A 19,030-nucleotide genomic window follows, 5' to 3' on the forward strand; every position below is an offset into this window, starting at 1 on the left:
TCGCAGCTTTGGCCCCGCCCACGCCCGTTGTGAAGCAACCGCGGCCGCCCGCCTTTAAGGTGGCTCGGGACCTAGAGGCGCTCTAAGCGCCTGCGCGGCTGGCTCCCTCTCCGCGGCGAAGGGCTAGACTCGCCAGATCCGCACACTCGAGCCTCCTCTCCGGAACTAACCTCCGGGCGGCGCTCCCCCCCCACCCCCCGGCCCGCGCCCCTCCCCCGCCCGCGCTCCTCCCTCTCTCCTCCCCCGGCGACGCGCACGCGCTCCAGGCCGGCTCGCGCCCTCTCGCTCTCCACCGGCCCGCGAGATTCCCCCCTCCCCTTCCGCCTCGCGGCGCTTCCTCGCGCCGCGGTCTTCTCGATCCACCCCTGACACCGCGGGGCTCCCCCCGCCCGCCAACGGCGGGTCCCCGGCTTCGCGATCTCTCTCTCGCTTCCCGCGCTCTCCAGCGGGGGCCCAGCCCCGGGCCCTCTTTCCCTTCCCTCTCATTTCTCTTCCGGACGCTGCCATCATGTTGAAGCCTCAGCCGCCACAACAGACCTCCCAGCCCCAGCAGCCGCCCCCCACGCAACAGGCCGTGGCCCGTCGGCCTCCCGGCGGGACCAGCCCTCCCAACGGCGGCCTCCCGGGGCCGCTGCCCGCCACCACGGCTCCCCCGGGGCCTCCTGCGGCCGTCTCCTCCTGCCTGGGGCCTGCAGCAGCTGCTGCCGGGAGCGGGCTTCGCCGCGGAGCCGAGAGCATCTTGGCGGCGCCACCGCCACCGCAGCATCAAGAGCGGCCAGGGGCAGTGGCCATCGGCAGCGTCAGGTGAGGACGGGACTTCCTGGCGGGGAAGAGCCCGAGCCCGGCGCCGGTGAGGGGCACTTGGGGCCCAGAACCCCGTGAAGGTGGGGGTGGACCCTCCTGCCAACAGGTCGGAGAGGAAGCTCTCCGGGCGGTCTCCAGGAGCCTAGGGGCGGTGCTCGGCTCTCCGGGCCTAGTCACCGCTTGGGGTCTGGGCCCTGAGGGGAGGCGGGGCGCATCCCGCCAGCTCCGTCGGAAAAGGGAGTTGGGGGGGTTGAGGAGGCGATGGGGTCCCCAGCTCCATTACCACGAAGGATCTCGCGGTCCCCGGTTTCAGCCAATGGGGAGTAAGCTGCATGAAGGGGTCCCCGGCTGCAGCCAATAGAGGGGGGGCGCGCGGCCCACAGTTTGACCAATGGGGAGGGAGGGACTTGGGAGCGGGTTGCTCCCTCCTCTTCCCGGTGTAGCCAGTAAGAAGGGAACGGGGTGGGCGGGGGCGCGGAAGCGGCGGCTACTGGGCAGACTGCGGGCTGGGAAGCTCCTGCGCGCGCGCGCCCTCCTCGTACGTGCGCGCGGATGCTGTCTTATGACCCGGGCATTGGCTTGCCCCGGTAACACGTAAAGCAGCGGCGGGGGAGGGAGGGCTTGCATGGAGGGTTCAGGGGTGTCTAGTATCGGTGATTGAGGAGTGGGTGCCCTCGGTTTTTTCGAGGTGTCAATGCGATAGAGTGGCGCTAGACGCAGGCGCAGTGGCTTCTGTGCGGGAGGGGCTGGTAGAGGGCTGTGGGCTTTAGTGCGCAGGCGCCGACCGGGCGAGGCATCCCGGTGGATGGCTTTTGCGGCTGCGCGGTCCCCCAGCCCCGCCAACGGCCCCCTCCTCACCCTCCTCAACCGCCGGTTACATCAGCCGTCGAGGAGCACTGTTGACCTGGCGATTGGGGATCCCTTCAGAGTGGGTAGCAGGCTGAATGAGTAATGAGAGCCAAAGGGTGGGGTATGGAACGTATACCCTGGGATTTGTAATCTAAGGCTGCTGAAAATGCTTTTTTCCTTTGGGAGGTAATGTGACTGAGCTAAGTAGTGCTGCATCTGGGATGCCCGAGCTTTCACCTTCGAAACTGAGTTAGGCTTTTGGTTTGTTTAATATTGTAACAGTGTACTGGAAGCATGAAGTACTGGCCCCTTGGAGAAAGTCAGAAGGTTGTATTGCATTAGCTGTTCAGAGCGTTTGACAGCCATTGTTTATTGAATTTTTGTTGGCTTTTTTTTTTTTAATATGGCATTGGAGAAAATGTTTTGGCCATTAATGCCTACTTTCCTCTTGAATGTGAGAGCTTGAAAAATTTTGCTAGTTAATCGGTTGGTAACTTAAATCAGCAAGTTGACATGGTCCATTATTCTAAGGTTCACTGTAAAACTAGTTTTTTTCTTCTCTTACAGGGGACAGAGCACCGGAAAGGGACCCCCACAGTCACCTGTGAGTGTCTTTTTTTTCCCTCCTATAGAGACACTCAGAATTAAAAATATGGGGCAGTCTGGTAAGAAACGGAGTCTTTACCTGCACCCCTATTTTTCCCTTGTGTGACAGGTATTTGAAGGTGTCTATAACAATTCCAGGATGCTGCATTTCCTGACGGCTGTGGTGGTAAGAGAGAACATTCACTTGGGTGTTTGAGGAATGTGCTGTCTCTGTTCCCGGGAGTGACTTAATCTTCCACCCTCCCAGGGTTCCACTTGTGATGTAAAGGTGAAGAATGGCACCACTTATGAGGGCATTTTCAAGACTCTGAGCTCAAAGGTCAGTGTACTCAAATTAGCTTATTTCTGAAGCTGAGGAGGAGAATGAAACTGAGGATGTGTGTTGGGTGACACCAGACAGGTTTGAGGCTTTACTAAGGTCTCTGGCTAGTGTTGAAAAAGGCGGGGCAGCATGAGAATTTGGTGTTGAAAGATTAGAAAGGATAAGAAAGAAACAGTCTTTTTTTCCCCCTCTTTGATACTGACCCTGGAATGTTGGGAACGGGACTTTTGTAGTTTGAACTGGCAGTAGACGCAGTACACCGGAAAGCATCTGAGCCAGCAGGTGGGCCTCGCCGGGAAGACATTGTGGACACCATGGTGTTTAAACCAAGTGATGTTCTGCTTGTCCACTTCCGAAATGTTGACTTCAATTATGCTACTAAAGGTATTGTGCTAGACTGTGTCAAGCTCACTGAGAAGGTTGACCATGCTGACTTGATTATCTTCTAGCACCTTTTTTGGTAGAGATGACTGAGTGTTCCATCTTGAAAATATATCTTGATGTTTTAATAGAGTTCAGTGAATTAGGACTGGTGTTATAGTTATTCCTGATTCCCTTGTTTAGTTTTTAGCTTTTGAATTTTTTTTTTTCCTCCGAGACAGGGTTTCTCTGTGTAGTTTTGGTGTCTGTCCTGGATCTCACTCTGTAGACCAGGCTGGCCTCAAACTCACAGAGATCCACCTGCCTCTGCCTCCTGAGTGCTGGGATTAAAGGCGTGGGCCACCACCGCCCAGCTGCTTTTGAATTCTTATTTGTTTTGTGTGTAGCCCTGGCTGGCCTCCTTGAGCTCCCAGACATCACATTGTCTCTACCTCCTGAGTGCTGGGATTGTTGGCTTTTGCCACCCCATCTAGATTTGTCATTTAATATCCTACCGGTTGCCAAATACAAACATAAAATCTAAATCTGCTGTTTTTTAAAAAATTTGCTTTGTTAACTGAAACTACATGGTGTCAGGGAGTGAAGATGGGAAGAAAGATGTATCAGCTGACTCTTGCTCTTCACCTCTGCCACACAGACAAGTTCACTGACTCAGCCATTGCCATGAACTCTAAGGTGAATGGAGAGCACAAAGAGAAGGTGCTGCAGCGTTGGGAGGGCGGCGACAGCAACAGCGATGACTACGATCTGGAATCCGATATGGTATGGGCTCCTTTCCCAAGACCAGGACAGGACAGGCTGACTGTGGTGAATGTGGGCTCCTGATGTAGATAGAAGTTCATTCTTTTCGTGTGTGTGTGTGTGTGTGTGTGTGTGTGTGTGTGTGTGTGTGTGTGTAGGGCGGGTTCATTTGTTTTGAAGTCCATTCTTGGAAACAGCTGTTGGTTCTTGGAAAGGAAGGTGGAAAAAGGGTCAGCATTGACTACTGTTAACATTTTTTCATGGTGTTAATTTTTTATTGTTATAAAAAGTATAGCCGGGCGGTGGCGGTGGTAGTGGTGGGACATGCCCTTAATCCCAGCACTAGGGAGGCAGAGGCAGGTGGATCTCTGGGTTCCAGGCCAACCTGATCTACAGAGCTAGTTCCAGGACAGGAACCAAAACTACACAGAGAAACCCTGTACCGGGGCTGGGGGCGTATAAACTAGGCATGATAACTCATACCCGTAATCCAGCCTTGGGAAGTTTAGGAAGAACTGTGAGTTCCAGGCCAACCTGGACTATATAACAAAAGCCTGTTTTTCTTAAAGAAACAAAGGAAGTAAAGTGGTGCATAAGATGACTGCTGGTAGGTCCATATTTCTTCACAAAAACAACTATTTCAATTAAAGTTGTATAAATGAGGCTGGCAAGGTGGCTTAGCAGATAAAGGTGCTTGCTACCAAGCCAAGTGGTAAAAAGGAACAGATTCCTACAGATTGTCTTCAGGCTTCCCTATGCCTGCTGTGCCACAGGAACAGACCTATAAAATGTAAATTTTTTTTTAAGTTTCTTTAAACAAACAAACAGAAAAAACGTAGAGAGCCATGATAGCACTTCTGATTCCAGAGGTTAGAACATGGAAGCAAGAGGACCAGGGGCTCGAGGCAGTCCTTAGCCTCCTTGCATTCGGGCCACATGAGAGAGACCCTTTTTCAAAACAGATCTTGTTGAGCTGGAGAGATTGTTCAGTGGGTAAAGGCATGGGATACTCTTCCAGAGGACCCAGGTTCAATTCCCAGCACCTACATGGTAGCCCACAACCATCTGTAACTCCACTTCCAAGGAATCTGACTCTGTATACACAGGCAAAGCACACATAAAAATCTTTAAAAAATCTTGTTAAGCCGGGCGGTGGTGGCGCATGCCTTTAATTTCAGCACTTGGGAGGCAGAGACAGGTGGATCTCTTGAGTTTAAGGCTATCCTGGGCTACAGTGTGAGTTTCAGGAAAGGCACAAAGCTGCACAGAGAAACCTGTCTCAAAAAACAACAAAATCTTGTTAATGTGTGCATGTTGGTTCATTCTGTTTGTACCAGTTTTTAACTTGGTGGATGGAAAGGAATGGCATGTCAGTTTCTCTTTCTTTGGGTTGTAAACATTCTTCTGTTCTCTCCTTAGTCTAATGGATGGGATCCCAATGAGATGTTCAAATTTAATGAGGAGAACTATGGAGTGAAGACCACCTATGACAGCAGTCTGTCTTCTTACACGTAAGTGTTTTGGAAGTTTGAGGGTGGTGGTGTTGGGTGCGTGGGGTACAGGACTTGCTGTTTAGTAAGGCAGACCTCTGAATGAAACAGTTTTTGTATGGTGTGTGTTTTTCTGGGTTTACTAGTAGTTCTTCCTCATGGGTTTGCTGCTGAACTGCCTTTTTTTTTTTTTTTTTTTGTGGTTTTTTGAGACAGGGTTTCTCTGTGTAGCTTTGCGCCTTTCCTGGAACTCACTTGGTAGACCAGGCTGGCCTCGAACTCACAGAGATCCGCCTGCTTCTGCCTCCCAAGTGCTGGGATTAAAGGCGTGCGCCACCACCGCCCGGCATGAACTGCTTTTCTTGTGGGTAGAAGTAACCTTTGTTAATCTGGGAATGTAACTCAGTTATCAAGTACGTGCTGTACAAGCATAAGGTCCTGAGTTCTGTCCCCAGCAGCCCTATAAAAAGGCGAGTGTGGTGGTAAACCTTGGGGGCCAGGGGGGATTGCTTGCTGGTCAGCCAGCCTAACCTAATCTGAATCCCCCAAATACCAGTGCTTTGCCTAGGACTTGGTAGCTGTCGAGTATATGCTGACTAAACTGCGGGTTAAGTTCACTAGTGGAGCTTGTTTGACATGTGCAAGGCCCTGGGTCCAGCCCTCAACACTGCAAAAGAAAAAAACAACCTAAAGAAATAGATTGACTGCCGTGGACTTGAACTGGTCATGGAGTGACAGCAGTGTTGTCCGTTCATTGTTTTCTTGTACTGGGACGTGATCTTTGGGTATATATTTTCAGGGTTCCCTTGGAAAAGGACAACTCAGAAGAGTTTCGGCAGCGGGAGCTACGTGCAGCCCAGTTGGCCCGAGAGATTGAGTCGAGTCCGCAGTACCGCCTACGGATTGCCATGGAAAATGATGATGGGCGAACGGAGGAAGAGAAGCACAGTGCAGTTCAGCGGCAGGGTTCTGGGCGGGAGAGCCCCAGCTTGGTGTCCAGGTAACTAGTGGGGTGGCCGGGAAGAGCTTCTGTTGTTAACTTCACCACCTTACTGAGTGTGGGTTAGTTAATACCTAGTAGTTCCCAGTTTGAGGTCTAGAATGAAGCCTGGAAAGTTGGTAATTTGCAGTAAGAGACTTGGGGAATTTTAAGTTTTTTGGGCCAGGAGGTAAAAGGTGCACGCCTTTAATCTTGCAAGGCAGAGGCAGTCGGATCTCTGAATTCGAGACTAGCCTGTTCTACAGAGCAGCTTTCAGCACAGCCAGGGCTACACAGAGAAACCCTATTTCAAAAAACAAAACAATTTTTTTGTTTGTTTTGGTATGTAGTTTTCCTTCGTTAATTATTTGTGTGTACTGTTTCTGTCACACAAAAAAAATGAAATTTCCCAGGCTGGTTGGTGATGGCACACACTTTTTTTTTTTTTTTTGGTTTTTCGAGACAGGGTTTCTCTGTGTAGCTTTGCGCCTTTTCCTGGAACTCACTTGGTAGCCCAGGCTGGCCTCGAACTCACAGAGATCCACCTGGCTCTGCCTCCCAAGTGCTGGGATTAAAGGCGTGCGCCACCACCGCCCGGCTATGGCACACACCTTTAATCCCAGCACTTGGGAGACAGAGGCAGGCGGATCTCTGAGTTCGAGGCCAACCTGGTCTATAGAGCGAGTTCCAGAACAGGCTCCAAAGCTACACATTGACACCCTGTCTCGAAAAACAAACTAAATAAAAAATGAGATTTCATATGCACAGAATCTCATAAAAGGGTCTCCTTGACCTTTGTGATAGGTGAAGAGTGGTAAAATTGTGACGCTCTTGGCCACTTGGACTGGGTTTGAATTGAGAGATAATGTCCTAAATTCATAGATACATTGTACTATGACAGATGAAGTGTGATAGTGAAAACTGGGGTCAGGTGTGGGATTGATTTAGAAAGGCTCCATGTTGTTAGAGTGGGTAGATTTGGGGCCTCCTTCCCTTACTTGAGTCTTTTTCCAGGGAGGGGAAGTATATCCCCCTGCCTCAACGAGTTCGGGAAGGTCCCCGGGGAGGAGTTCGATGCAGCGGTTCTCGAGGAGGACGGCCTGGCCTTAGCTCTTTGCCACCTCGTGGCCCTCACCACCTTGATAACAGCAGCCCTGGCCCTGGGTCTGAGGCACGTGGTATCAATGGAGGTAGGTTATGATGTGGTAGAAGAAACGGGAAGGTGGGTTTAAGTGGTTGGCAAGATCATGTGTCAGTGTTCATGTAATAAACAGCTATATTTTTTCTTCACATTAAAAACAAAACAAAACAGGCCCTTCCCGAATGTCCCCCAAGGCGCAGCGGCCTCTGAGAGGTGCCAAGACTTTATCTTCGCCCAACAATAGGCCTTCTGGAGAAGCTTCCATTCCTCCAACACCTGCAGGTAGAGAACTTCAGTAGGGTGGCTGCAGGCATGGGTAGAGATTTGCACGTGGGATTGGGGGTGGTGGTAAATGAGTCGAGTTGTTGAAATGCTGGGGGGCAGTCCATAGATATTTGGTGGGGGTGGGAGGCAAGTTTTGGGAAAGAACTTGGTTTCCCTGGTTCTAACCTGTCAGTCCGTGGGTTGTAGCTGGTTGTCAGATGTTTTGTTGAGACTTCAGTTTTGTTAGCAACATTTAGAGCAGGAGAAGCAAGCTGCAGCATTTCCAGTCTTTGGTGGTATCCGAGGATACCATTTTCCTGCCCTGGTCTTGTGCAGGAAATTAGGACCCTGAGTGTGAAAACCTTGACAGCTTTCTTTGGGTTTCCCTCTCTCTGCATGACTTCCTGGCTAGCACTAACGGTTGTATAGCTCTCTCTTTTCTTCCAGTGGGCCGGATGTACCCTCCACGGTCTCCCAAGTCTGCTGCCCCCGCCCCAGTCTCAGCTTCCTGTCCTGAGCCTCCCATTGGTTCAGCAGTCGTGTCCTCTGCCTCCATCCCTGTGACATCATCAGTTGTGGATCCTGGAGCAGGCTCTATTTCCCCAGCGTCTCCCAAAATTTCCCTGGCCCCCACAGATGGTAAGAACTAGGTCGACGCTTGAGAGCCGTGGGGGATAACTGCATCGCAGGATCTTAAGGCGTCTCTCTTTTCTCAGTAAAAGAACTCCCGACCAAGGAGCCCGGTAGGACTTTGGAGGCCCAAGAGCTGGCCCGGATAGCTGGGAAAGGTGAGGGTGTTTTACTCTATGTGGTCCCATTTACTTGGAGTATTTCCCTTTGGAAGTTTGTTGGGATTCAAAAGCAGTGCCCATCTGCCTTTGGGTTTCATTTATCTTTTAAGATTGTCAAGAGCTCATTCTTTGGTTTCTCATCCTGGACTACTGACTATCCCTGTGTAATCTTTCAGAAAAAAAGTGTATTTCTCCTTATTTCGCTGTTTTCTCATAGTCCCTGGGCTTCAGAATGAACAAAAACGATTTCAGTTGGAAGAACTGAGGAAATTTGGGGCCCAGTTTAAGGTGAGTGAAGCTTGCAAAGGAGCTAGGATATAAGCAGGATGTGGGATGTGTAGGGGCAAAGGCTGAGTGGGTGGGAAAAGATGAGATCCAGCAAGAGTGAGTGTAGGAGGTAAAGAGGGGTCTGGAGTGGACAGTATGATCCATTGATTATTTCTCTTACCAGCTTCAATCTAGTAGCTCCCCTGAGACCGGCCTGGATCCATTTCCTTCCCGGATCTTAAAAGAAGAGGCCAAAGGAAAGGAGAAGGAGGTGGATGGCCTATTGACTTCAGATCCCATGGGATCCCCAGTCTCCTCCAAGACAGAATCCATATTGGATAAGGAAGACAAACCACCCCTGGCAGCAGTTGGGGGCACTGAGGGGCCAGAGCAGCTCCCGCCATCTTGCCCCAGCCAAACTGGCAGTCCCCCAGTGGGCCTCATCAAGGGAGATGACAAGGAGGAGGGCCCTGTTACTGAGTAAGTGGTGGTGGTGGATGGTGTGAGTATCTTTGGTTCTTACCAGCTGGTGAGCATGGCTCAAGAGCTGGCCTTATTTTCTCTTACAGACAAGTAAAGAAGTCTACTTTGAACCCCAATGCCAAGGAGTTCAATCCAACAAAGCCTCTGCTGTCTGTGGTGAGCTGGGACTGTTGCATGTAGACTTGGGTTTCCTTGAGGGGATAGTAGAGTGGTGTAGGAAAGCACTTCAGTGTCAGGATAGCACACTGTCCCCTAGTGTGAGAAGGAGGTATCTCTGGACAGTAGCCATTAGACTGGCTTTGGAAAAACTGGCATCTCCAGGATTGAGTGAAGAGGGCTGTTGATTGATTCTGACAGGTTACTTTGGTTCTTACTATTGGGCATATCGGGTATCTGTGTGAGGGTTAAGACTATGAGCTTCACCCAATCAACTGACTTGGCTTTAACTGGTGTACTCATGGGACGTCTGGATTTTTTTAGGCAGCCGTGTAGGGCTCTCTGCCTGTTTGTTCTCTAAGTTTGAGAATGCCCATCTTGTGGGTTGCTATAAAGCTATAAGGAAAAATATAGCTGTATTTGGTACACCTCATTCCATGGATGTTAGCTGTTAATTTAAAAAGGCTGGGATGACATTACAGAAATAACATGTCTTCTCTTGTCTCTTACAGAACAAATCTACCAGTACTCCCACTTCCCCAGGGCCCCGTACTCACTCAACACCTTCCATACCGGTGCTGACAGCAGGCCAGAGCGGGCTCTACAGTCCCCAGTACATCTCATATATACCTCAGATCCACATGGGACCAGCTGTGCAGGTAGGAGAGAGACTAGGGGAGCCAAGGAGAGTGCTGGGAGTCCAGCTCAGTCTTTTCCCAATGTTGATGAGCGACCTCTTGAGCCCTAGTTCTTCTCCTTAGGCACCTCAGATGTATCCATATCCTGTATCCAATTCGGTGCCTGGGCAGCAGGGCAAGTACCGGGGTGCAAAAGGTGAGCAAGGTTGTTGGGAAGGACAGTTGGGGCTGTCTAGTGCCTCCTGGCACATGAAGCTTGAGCTGTGCACTTGCACTGTTTACCCTCCACCCACAGGCTCACTTCCCCCCCAGCGCTCAGACCAACACCAGCCAGCCTCAGCCCCTCCGATGATGCAGGCTGCCGCTGCTGCTGCTGGCCCACCCCTGGTGGCTGCCACACCTTATTCTTCCTACATCCCCTACAACCCACAGCAGTTCCCAGGCCAGCCTGCCATGATGCAGCCCATGGCACACTACCCTTCACAGGTACAGAGTCCACCTCTGAGGGTTCTGAGGGATCCAGCCTGAGTGAGGGGAGCAGTGTTACTCTGAGTGTGGTGGCCAGCTGTGGGGTTGGCAGTGTCCAGACTGTAACAGGGCATTGAACCCTTGCTTTTAGTTGTTCCCTTGGAATCAAGGTTGTTGGGATCTCTGAGTATCTTAGGACTATTGAGGGCTCAGGCAGCGCATGGAAGCTGACAGGACATATCCAGGCTGCTCTGCTTACCACTTGGTTTCTTCCACCAGCCGGTGTTTGCCCCTATGCTTCAAAGTAACCCACGAATGTTGACATCGGGAAGCCACCCCCAGGCCATTGTGTCATCCTCCACTCCTCAGTACCCCTCTGCAGAGCAGCCTACCCCCCAAGCCCTCTATGGTGAGTTCTGGTGCCCATTCCTTCGCTGGGCTGTGTACCTCTATCCAATTGGGGTGTTCAGCACTTGGTCTCATTCCTTCCTACTGCAGCCACTGTTCACCAGTCCTATCCACACCATGCCACGCAGCTCCATGGCCACCAGCCGCAGCCGGCCACCACACCTACTGGGAGCCAGCCACAATCCCAGCATGCGGCCCCCAGTCCTGTTCAGGTGCCTGTAATGTGGGGAGGGGGTTGGGGCAGTTGAGTGGTTAGGCCAGGAATGGGTGGCTAGAAGAGGGCTAGATAGAACTGGGTCATTCTTCAGCAGAGAAACAGGTGAGCAGGTGGTTTTCCTGCCTAGCAGAATATGTGGCACTCATACTTCCCTTCCACTCCGGCAGCACCAGGCAGGGCAGGCCCCACACCTGGGCAGTGGACAGCCACAGCAGAATCTGTACCATCCAGGGGCCCTAACAGGCACGCCGCCTTCTCTACCACCGGGACCTTCTGCCCAGTCCCCTCAGAGCAGCTTTCCCCAGCCAGCTGCTGTGTATGCCATCCATCCCCACCAGCAGCTGCCCCACGGCTTCACCAACATGGCCCATGTTACCCAGGTAGGAACCCAGGGATGCCAGAGCATGTGCTGCAAGGGTAGTCCCGTTTCAGTGCTTGTACCACTTCGCAGTGCTGCTGTGATAAGGGACCTCAGTGTCCTGTCGCACTGGGCACTGAAGCTAATTCTCTCCACAGGCCCATGTCCAAACTGGAGTCACAGCAGCCCCGCCCCCACACCCCGGGGCACCCCACCCGCCCCAGGTGATGCTGCTGCACCCCCCCCAGGGCCATGGGGGGCCCCCCCAAGGCGCGGTGCCCCCGAGTGGGGTGCCTGCACTCTCAGCTTCCACACCCTCACCCTACCCCTACATCGGACACCCCCAAGGTGAGCAGCCTGGCCAGGCGCCTGGATTTCCAGGAGGAGCCGATGACAGGATTCGTGAGTTCTCGTTAGCTGGGGGAATTTGGCATGGAAGAGCTGAGGGGCTGCAGGTGGGGCAGGATGCACGGGTTCTGGGTGGGGATTGAGGGGTCTTGGAGGCAGGGCTGTCCCAGAGGGCGCCCGCCGACCCACACCTGTCTGTGAAGTATGTAGGGTGGGCAGAAGCCACAGTCGCCGCCGCCAGGGGCTTGCTCCTGGCTCTGTCCTTTGCTTCCCTCCGTCCTCGCTCAGTTGTGATCCAGCAGCCCCCCTCCCCACTGCCTCCCCAGCTCTCAGTGACCCCGACTGTCTCCTGACTTAGCCGAGGTAAGGTCAGCGCAGCAGACAGGGCCAGACTGGGGCGTGGGGGGCTGAGCTGGGCAACTGAGTAAGGGCTCTCTGGCCTACTGGGAAACAGCGATTGACCTGTACTTCTGACAGCCCCCCGAGACTCCTGGAGGAGGCCGCTCCTCCCCACACCCCCACACCCCCTGGACGCATTGACAGAGGGACAGCTGCTCGGGTTCTAATGCTCCTGCTCTCTCTCTCTCCCCTCCAACCAGTTCAATCTCATCCCTCCCAGCAGCTCCCCTTCCACCCCCCGGGGAACTGAAGATTGTCCTGGCCGCGACCTGAGACCTCCATGAGTGGAGGAAGAGTGATCTATGTCTCTTCCCCCAGCAGCTCGGACCAGTCCTAGCCCCGCCCCAACCCCTTTCCCTTGGGGAGCTGGGGAATTCCTGCCAAGCACCTTGAATGGGAGGGGTCCTTGAAGTGGGCAGGGCTGGGGTCCAGCGGGGGTGGGGGAGGTTCCTGCTCTGCCCCTGCCGGGTCCCACCCAGTCTTGTCCTCCCATCCTCTCATCTATTCCCCCGCTGGAGACGGAAGATCTTTTATTTTCTATTATTTATAACCTCAGACTTGGGCCCCCTGTTCTTCCCCATTAACTTGAGTATCCTGTGTGAGAGACCGACAGACAGATGCCTCAAGGACTTTTACTTTTTATTACATAAAAAATTTTAAAAAAATAAATAAAAAAAATAAAATTTTAAACTAACTTAACCCGCCTGTAGTTTGGCTTTTTAAAAATAAATCAGGGCCAAGCAGTGGTGGCGCGTGCCTTTAATCCTAGCACTTGGGAGCCAGAGCCAGGCGGATCTCTGTGAGTTCTGGTCTGCAGAGAGAGCTCCAGGACAGGCTCCAAAGCTACACAGGGAAACTGTCTCAAAAAACAAAAATCAGGTTTAAATTTTTGTCTTTTTTTTACCCCCATCACGTAAAACTTACATGGTTGTTTTTGCATATATATACACACACACACACATACACATGTGTGCTGTCATGTGGGTGCTAGCAATGAACCAGGTCCTCTGCAAAAGCAACAAGTGCTCTTAACCACTGAGCCATCTCCAGCCCCACCAAAGGTGTTTCTTTGGACTGGGTCTCTGTGTAGGCAGTTCTAGAATTCTTGCTCTGTAGGCCAGACTGGTCTCAAACTTGGATTCATCTGCCTCTGCCTCCCAAGTGCTGGGATTAAAGGTGTGTACCACCAGTTCAAGGCAGGCACCAAAGATGTTAAGGAGGCGGTTTAGAATTCTGTGACCTAAGCTTGACTTCTTTTAACAGGCTATTCTACCAGGACTTAAGATAGGGCTAGTGCTTAGTGGTAGAGATACTTGCTGTGGGGAGGGTAGGAAAAGCCCCCAGAATCTGGGCATGGCTGTGAATTGGTGAGTGAAAGGGATGGGGATGGTTGACATTCTGGACAGACGGTACAGGAAAGCAAAAGGGGAAGCTGGAAATCAACGACAGGCTTAACGTGCATAGAACTGGAGGGGCAGCTGTCCTTTAACACTTCATGGGAAGATTTCACGTTTTATCATCTTTGGGTAGGTAGCTCAAAACATGTAGGACAGTTTAGCTTTGTGACATCAGGAACTTCCCTGGATGGTACTTCTTTGTGGTTTTCCATATATTCTTTCCTGTCTGCTCCTTAGGCTGGAGCTATAGGAAGCTTCTTTGGTACTCAAAGACTTAAGTTTTTTGGTTTCTCAAAACAGCTGTCAGACTGGACCTAAGAACATTGACTCGAGTACCCTAGTATCTTGTTTTGGGTGTTTCTGGGCTCTTGAGACAGGCCCTCAGGTAGGCCATGCTGGCCTGTACTGCCTCTGCCTCCCAGTTATAGGCACATGCTCTCATGCCTAGCTAGGCTTTGTTTTTTTTCCAGCTGTTTCCCTCTTGTTTGTGTTTTTCTAGTACTGAGGTTAGAACCCAGGACCGAGAACCTAATACAGTTGCCAGCTGTTTCAAAGCCTTAACGTTTTGTGTACATAGGTGCCAGGAACTGAACCAAGGGGAGGATCATACAAGCTAGGAAAAGGCTATCACTCAGATGAACTCTTGGCCCTAAAAACTCCGGTTAACCTTATCTTTGCTTGGAAGCAGTGATGACCTGTCAAGTAAATACAAGCAGTTCGCTAAGGTTATGTTTGTACTTATGTACTGAGTGCTAGAATCTAGAGATAAATATAATGGGTAACCCAGGCATTAACCTAGTAGACACAGTAGGGGAAAGAAACGATTAACACCTGAGTTGAGCCTATGGCAGCTCCAAGTGACAACCGAACTTTTTCCCAATCTAGGAAAATAACACCCAGTTGTATTTTGCTGGAAGTCATACAAAGCTCACTGAACTGGGTTTTTCTCAAGCTGTCACAGCACACTGATGGTGGCTTTGAGTCTGAGCTTGTCTGGCTTGTATGCCAGAAATGGACTTGATGCTAGATAAAAAACTCGGATGGCTCTGGGGTTCTCCAGTGCAGTGCTCCTCCACGTCCTCTATGTACACAGAAGGCACAAGACACAGGTTGGTATTCACGGAACAGTTTATTTGCCTACCTCTCCCGGCAGGCCACTCCTGAGCAGAAGTGTTCATAGTTGTACTCGGTCTGCTTGGGTGCAGCTTGTATCCACAGGAGGGACGCTGACCAAGGCAGCTCTAAGCTCAACAACCTGAGCAGAAGTCCAGACTCAGCTCCACTTGATGTTCTTGTCCTCTTCGGTCATGGCTGGCAAGTCTGTGACGATGCCAGTGCCAATGGTCTTGTTACCATCCCTCAAAGTGAAACGCTGGCTTTTCTCTAAGATCATGGGCTGCCGCAAGACGAGGCTGAGCTTCAAGTCCTCTCCAGGCATGGCAAGTTCCTAATGGAGGGAGAAGGAAAAGGCAGTCACCAGGGTACCTTCACTGTGGAACTGCTGGCAGCCAAGGGATCAAGTCATGGGAAAATGCAACAGGCTGAAGAGTCTTAGCGGGGAACAGCTTCATCCTTCCCTCCCAGTTGCGAGACACATGCAAACAGCATGAAAAAGCAAAAGGGACCATGATCAGGAATTTGGTATTAGTGCAGTTTTAATCAACAGGATTTTTCTGAGCCCTCCATGTTTCACAAAACACAACAGGAAAGAACAAAAAAAACCCCACCCTGTTCTATGGCATGTTTCTGCTTCTGCCTTCCCGAGCGCTAGGATTAAAGGTGTGTACCACCTCCCCCAGGTTCCACTCCTTTTATGTCCTCTAGCCCCATCATACCTTCCCTGGAGGCAAGATGACGCGGCAGGCCATGTCCCAGGTCAAGGAGAACATGACAGGCATGAAATGAGATACAAACGGTTTGTGGCGGCCACCCTCTTCCTTGCTGAGGATGTAAACCTAGAGAGGAAGAGCAAGGGTAGAAAGGCATGGCTGGAAGTCCTGCGTCTATGCAAGGGACAACTTGGCCCAACCCTGCCAAACTATCACCTGGAGCCCTCACCTGGGCCTCCACCTTCTGGTGGGGCTGTATGGAGCCTGGCTTGACCATGACCAGGCCACGCCTCAAATCCTCCCGCTTTAGGCCTCGGACCAGAGCGCCCAGGTTATCCCCCGCCTCAGCCCTCTCCAGGCTCTTGTGGAACATCTCGATGCCTAGGAAGAAGATGGGAGGGAGGGAAGGTGGTCTGAGGCAAAAGGAAGGTACAAGACCTACATGGGAAGGATCATTCTGAGACTGCCCCAGGCTCTGAAGTTTTCCTTCTTATACCTGTCACCACAGTGCGAATGTTCTTGTTATGTCCCAGCAACTCACACTCATCGCCCTTCTTCAAAATGCCACGCTCGAGTGTACCTGTCACCACTGTGCCCCGGCCTGCAAAGAAACAGGACAGGTCACCAGGGACCCCAGGTCAGGTGCTCCCTACAGGGGACAGGGTGTAAGTGAGCACAGGCCTCACCAGGAATAGAATAAACTGACTCTACAGGAAGCAGAAAGGGCTTCTCCAGGTCCCGGGTGGGCACCGGGATGTAAGTGTCCACAGCATCCAGGAGCTTCTGCACGGACTTCACACCTAGCTCAGGGTCCCGTTGCTGTGGGAGAGAGATGACAGGACTCTGAAATTCTGCTCCTCTCACAGAATGCAAGTCTCCAGGTACAGAGGAAAGAAGGCTCCCCCCAGCCTCTAACGGCAGCTGCCCCTGCTCTCACCTCCAAGGCACAGAGAGCAGAGCCTACGATGACTGGGGCCTCCTCTCCTTTATATCCAAATTCGGTGAGAAGCTCCCGGATCTCCAGCTCTACTAGCTCCACCATCTCCGAGTCCTGGACAGCATCTGCCTTGTTCACGTACACCACAACATGCTCCACTCCAATCTGCAAGTGAGAAAGAGGCTGAGACGGTGTCCTCAGTTATCCAACTTAACTTCCATACCACTCAGACCCCGGTACCTGTTTAGCCAGTAGTAAGTGCTCTCGGGTCTGGGGCATGGGGCCGTCATTAGCTGCCACCACCAGGATGCAGCCATCCAGAGGGGCAGTGCCTGTGATCATATTCTGGGTGGAAGAGGAAGAAGAAAGTCAGCTTAGTTCCAGGGCCTCTTCAACTCAGCATCATCAATTACAGGTAGCTGTGAAAATCCCCATCTCTGCCGCCCACAGCCATGGCCACAAATCCTTGTTCTCGTAGCCAGACACCACCATTATCTTATAACCTCCTCCCCTCAAACCTCCACTGACCTGAAGCAGGTTCTGATTGTCCCCAGCAACCCTCACCTTAACATAATCTGCATGACCGGGGCAGTCTGTGTGGGCATAGTGGCGGGCAGCAGTGCTATACTCCACATGGGCTGCATTGATGGTGATACCCCGAGCTCGCTCCTCAGGGGCATTGTCTATCTCCTCGTACTTCTTGAACTTAGCTCCACCTCCCTCGGCTAGAACTACCGGAGGAAGAGAACACACCTCTCAACTCGGGTTCAGAGCTGCAGACGAGGCTCGGGGCACACGCCTGGATCCCTCATACATGAACAATGTGGATGGTTAAAGCTCTCTAACCTCCAATTCTTCAAGGAGATAACTTTGCAGGGGGAGGCGGGGTATCGGCAAAAAGAATGGTCCAAGGGGTCTGTCCTTGTCACAGACGCTTTAACCTCTCCAGTGACAGCGTCTCCTTACAAACCATTCCACACAAATAGAAAGCCATTCCCTGTTTCAGACTGTGCCTCACAGAGCTCTTCGTGCACAGGGGAACCTGTCTCGGGCATCTTCCAAAACATCCCTCGCCTGCAGTGTCTTGGCGCCAGGCTAAACTTCAGCGGACTACCGACACCCTACTTCCCGACTCCGGTCCTTGCAGCTGACCGGGCACTGCCGGACGCCCCCAACCAAACCCACCCCAAACCCACTCACTTTTCGTGATGGCCGCGGTCAGGGTGGTCTTGCCGTGGTCCACATGGCCGATGGTACCCACATTCACATGGGGCTTGTCGCGCACGTAGGTCTTCTTGGCCTCCACGGCTAGACCGCGACACAAGAAGGGCGCTGCCCGGGCCTTCAGCGGCCGCAGCCGACCTTGCAGCAACGGGGTCGGGCTGGCGCAGAGACCTGCAGCGGGGGGGAAAGGAGCTCGGAGTCAAGGGAGTGGATCCGAAGCCCGCTGCCTCGACGCCCCTCCGGCCTCCAGGCTGCCTGCGCCCAACCCGCCCCCTCACCGCTGAAGCGGGGCGTCGCTCGTAATAGGGTGGCGGCCGCCATTGTGGTAGTACTCGGCCACCCGGACCGAGAATTAGGCACCGGGAACCCGCGCGTGCAGGGAAGGACGGGCACTTGCGACTACAGATCACTTCCGGCGGAAATGAGGGCCAGGAGAGCGAGTCTGGGAGCCTCTAGCCGCCAGTTTTTATGGCCATGGCTACTGATATCCGGGCATGAAGCGGAAGAGGAGGATTCTGGTGTCTCGCGGGGAAGGAAAGAGAACTTCCACAACTCGGCCTGAGGGGCCGTTTTAGGAGGCGGATGCGCAGCATCCCACAATGCACCAGCGCCCTCAAAGGCTTATGGGCGTTGTAGTCTCCAGGGCCGCAGGCGTTAGCTTGGGCAGGGTTCGGTCCATAGGGAAGATCTCCCAGCCTGTGCGAAGCAAAATTAACTGGAGTAAGGGATGGGGTCCAGAGAGTTCCAGTCTTGGCCCTTAAATACCGCCCCCATGTCTCTTGCAGGGGTCCTGTGCTTCCTAACATTCCGAAGTCATGCTCCAATAGTCCTTTGGTCCTTTGAGAAGAAGCTTGCTTGCATCTCTCTCTCTCTCTCTCTCTCTCTCTCTCTCTCTCTCTCTCTCTCTCTCTCTCTCTCTCTCTCTCCCCTCCCTCCCACCCTCCCCTCCTCCTCCCTCCCCTCCTCCTCCCTCCTCCTCTCTCTCTCTCTCTCTCTCTCTCTCTCTCTCTCTCTCTCTCTCTCTCTCTCTCTCTCTCTCTCTCTCTCGACTTCCAACTGTATTAGTGTCTCAGTGCCGAGATTAAGGGTGGGCACCACCACACCGGTATAAATTTTTTTTGGTAGTATTATTTTGTTCGTGGAGCACCCAAGATGAAGACCAGCTTTGAGAGCTTCTGATAACCTGAGTCTTTTGTCTTCACAGTGGAGCACAAAACAGATACCCAGGAAATGCCTGTTGGCTAAAACAATGAGTGTAAGGGTAGTAATGACTTTCAACTTTCACATCCATGACTTCCTTGCCTTTCCAGGGGTGATAATAGAAGCTACTTAACTCTTGACTTCCTTTCTGAAATTTATCCTCTCAAAGCTTGATTGACAGTATTTGTTCCAAATGCTATAGATTCCCTAAATCCATCCCTAGAGAAATGATGATTCAAAGTCTAGGCACAAACAAGGAAGCGAGTTGTATCACACCTCTTCTAAAATCCAAACGGAGCTAGATACAGGCTCAACTTATGATCCCAGCACCTG

General features: G+C 52.3%; 2 protein-coding genes across 18 annotated transcripts; one reads left to right on the forward strand and one right to left on the reverse strand.

The window, feature by feature from the left end:
* Window positions 1-232: 232 nt before the first annotated feature.
* Atxn2l (ataxin 2 like) lies at window positions 233-12,809 on the forward strand. 16 transcript variants are annotated; one of them, XM_052763029.1, is made up of 24 exons: window positions 235-804; window positions 2,221-2,257; window positions 2,369-2,425; window positions 2,507-2,578; window positions 2,815-2,965; window positions 3,600-3,724; window positions 5,123-5,214; window positions 5,993-6,193; window positions 7,187-7,362; window positions 7,485-7,595; window positions 8,007-8,216; window positions 8,294-8,365; window positions 8,586-8,656; window positions 8,820-9,115; window positions 9,205-9,274; window positions 9,787-9,933; window positions 10,036-10,108; window positions 10,208-10,398; window positions 10,660-10,789; window positions 10,879-11,000; window positions 11,173-11,385; window positions 11,522-11,711; window positions 11,915-12,074; window positions 12,311-12,809. In XM_052763029.1, the coding sequence occupies exons 1-23, from the start codon at window positions 509-511 to the stop codon at window positions 12,067-12,069; spliced, it is 3,258 nt and encodes a 1,085-aa protein (XP_052618989.1). In that variant the 5' UTR covers window positions 235-508; the 3' UTR covers window positions 12,070-12,074; window positions 12,311-12,809. The 16 variants fall into 16 exon arrangements, with proteins under 16 accessions (XP_052619004.1, XP_052618989.1, XP_052618990.1 ...); XM_052763030.1 differs by having other exon boundaries at window positions 12,334-12,809; XM_052763042.1 differs by having other exon boundaries at window positions 11,522-11,765; window positions 11,915-12,809.
* Window positions 12,810-14,617: 1,808 nt separating this feature from the next.
* Window positions 14,618-18,026, reverse strand: Tufm (Tu translation elongation factor, mitochondrial). Of its 2 annotated transcripts, XM_052763046.1 has the most exons (10): window positions 17,776-18,021; window positions 17,474-17,668; window positions 16,838-17,004; window positions 16,514-16,618; window positions 16,274-16,438; window positions 16,023-16,155; window positions 15,833-15,937; window positions 15,566-15,717; window positions 15,343-15,462; window positions 14,618-14,954 (listed from the first exon to the last, which is right to left on the reverse strand). In XM_052763046.1, exons 1-10 carry the CDS (start codon window positions 17,816-17,818, stop codon window positions 14,781-14,783), a joined length of 1,359 nt encoding a protein of 452 aa, XP_052619006.1. In that variant the 5' UTR covers window positions 17,819-18,021; the 3' UTR covers window positions 14,618-14,780. The 2 variants fall into 2 exon arrangements, with proteins under 2 accessions (XP_052619006.1, XP_052619005.1); XM_052763045.1 differs by having other exon boundaries at window positions 15,343-15,717; window positions 17,776-18,026.
* Between the last annotated feature and the right edge of the window lie 1,004 nt (window positions 18,027-19,030).

The sequence above is a fragment of the Peromyscus californicus genome, unplaced genomic scaffold, assembly GCF_007827085.1.
Source record: "Peromyscus californicus insignis strain IS unplaced genomic scaffold, ASM782708v3 Scaffold_4__1_contigs__length_199733344, whole genome shotgun sequence".
NCBI lineage: Eukaryota > Metazoa > Chordata > Mammalia > Rodentia > Cricetidae > Peromyscus > Peromyscus californicus.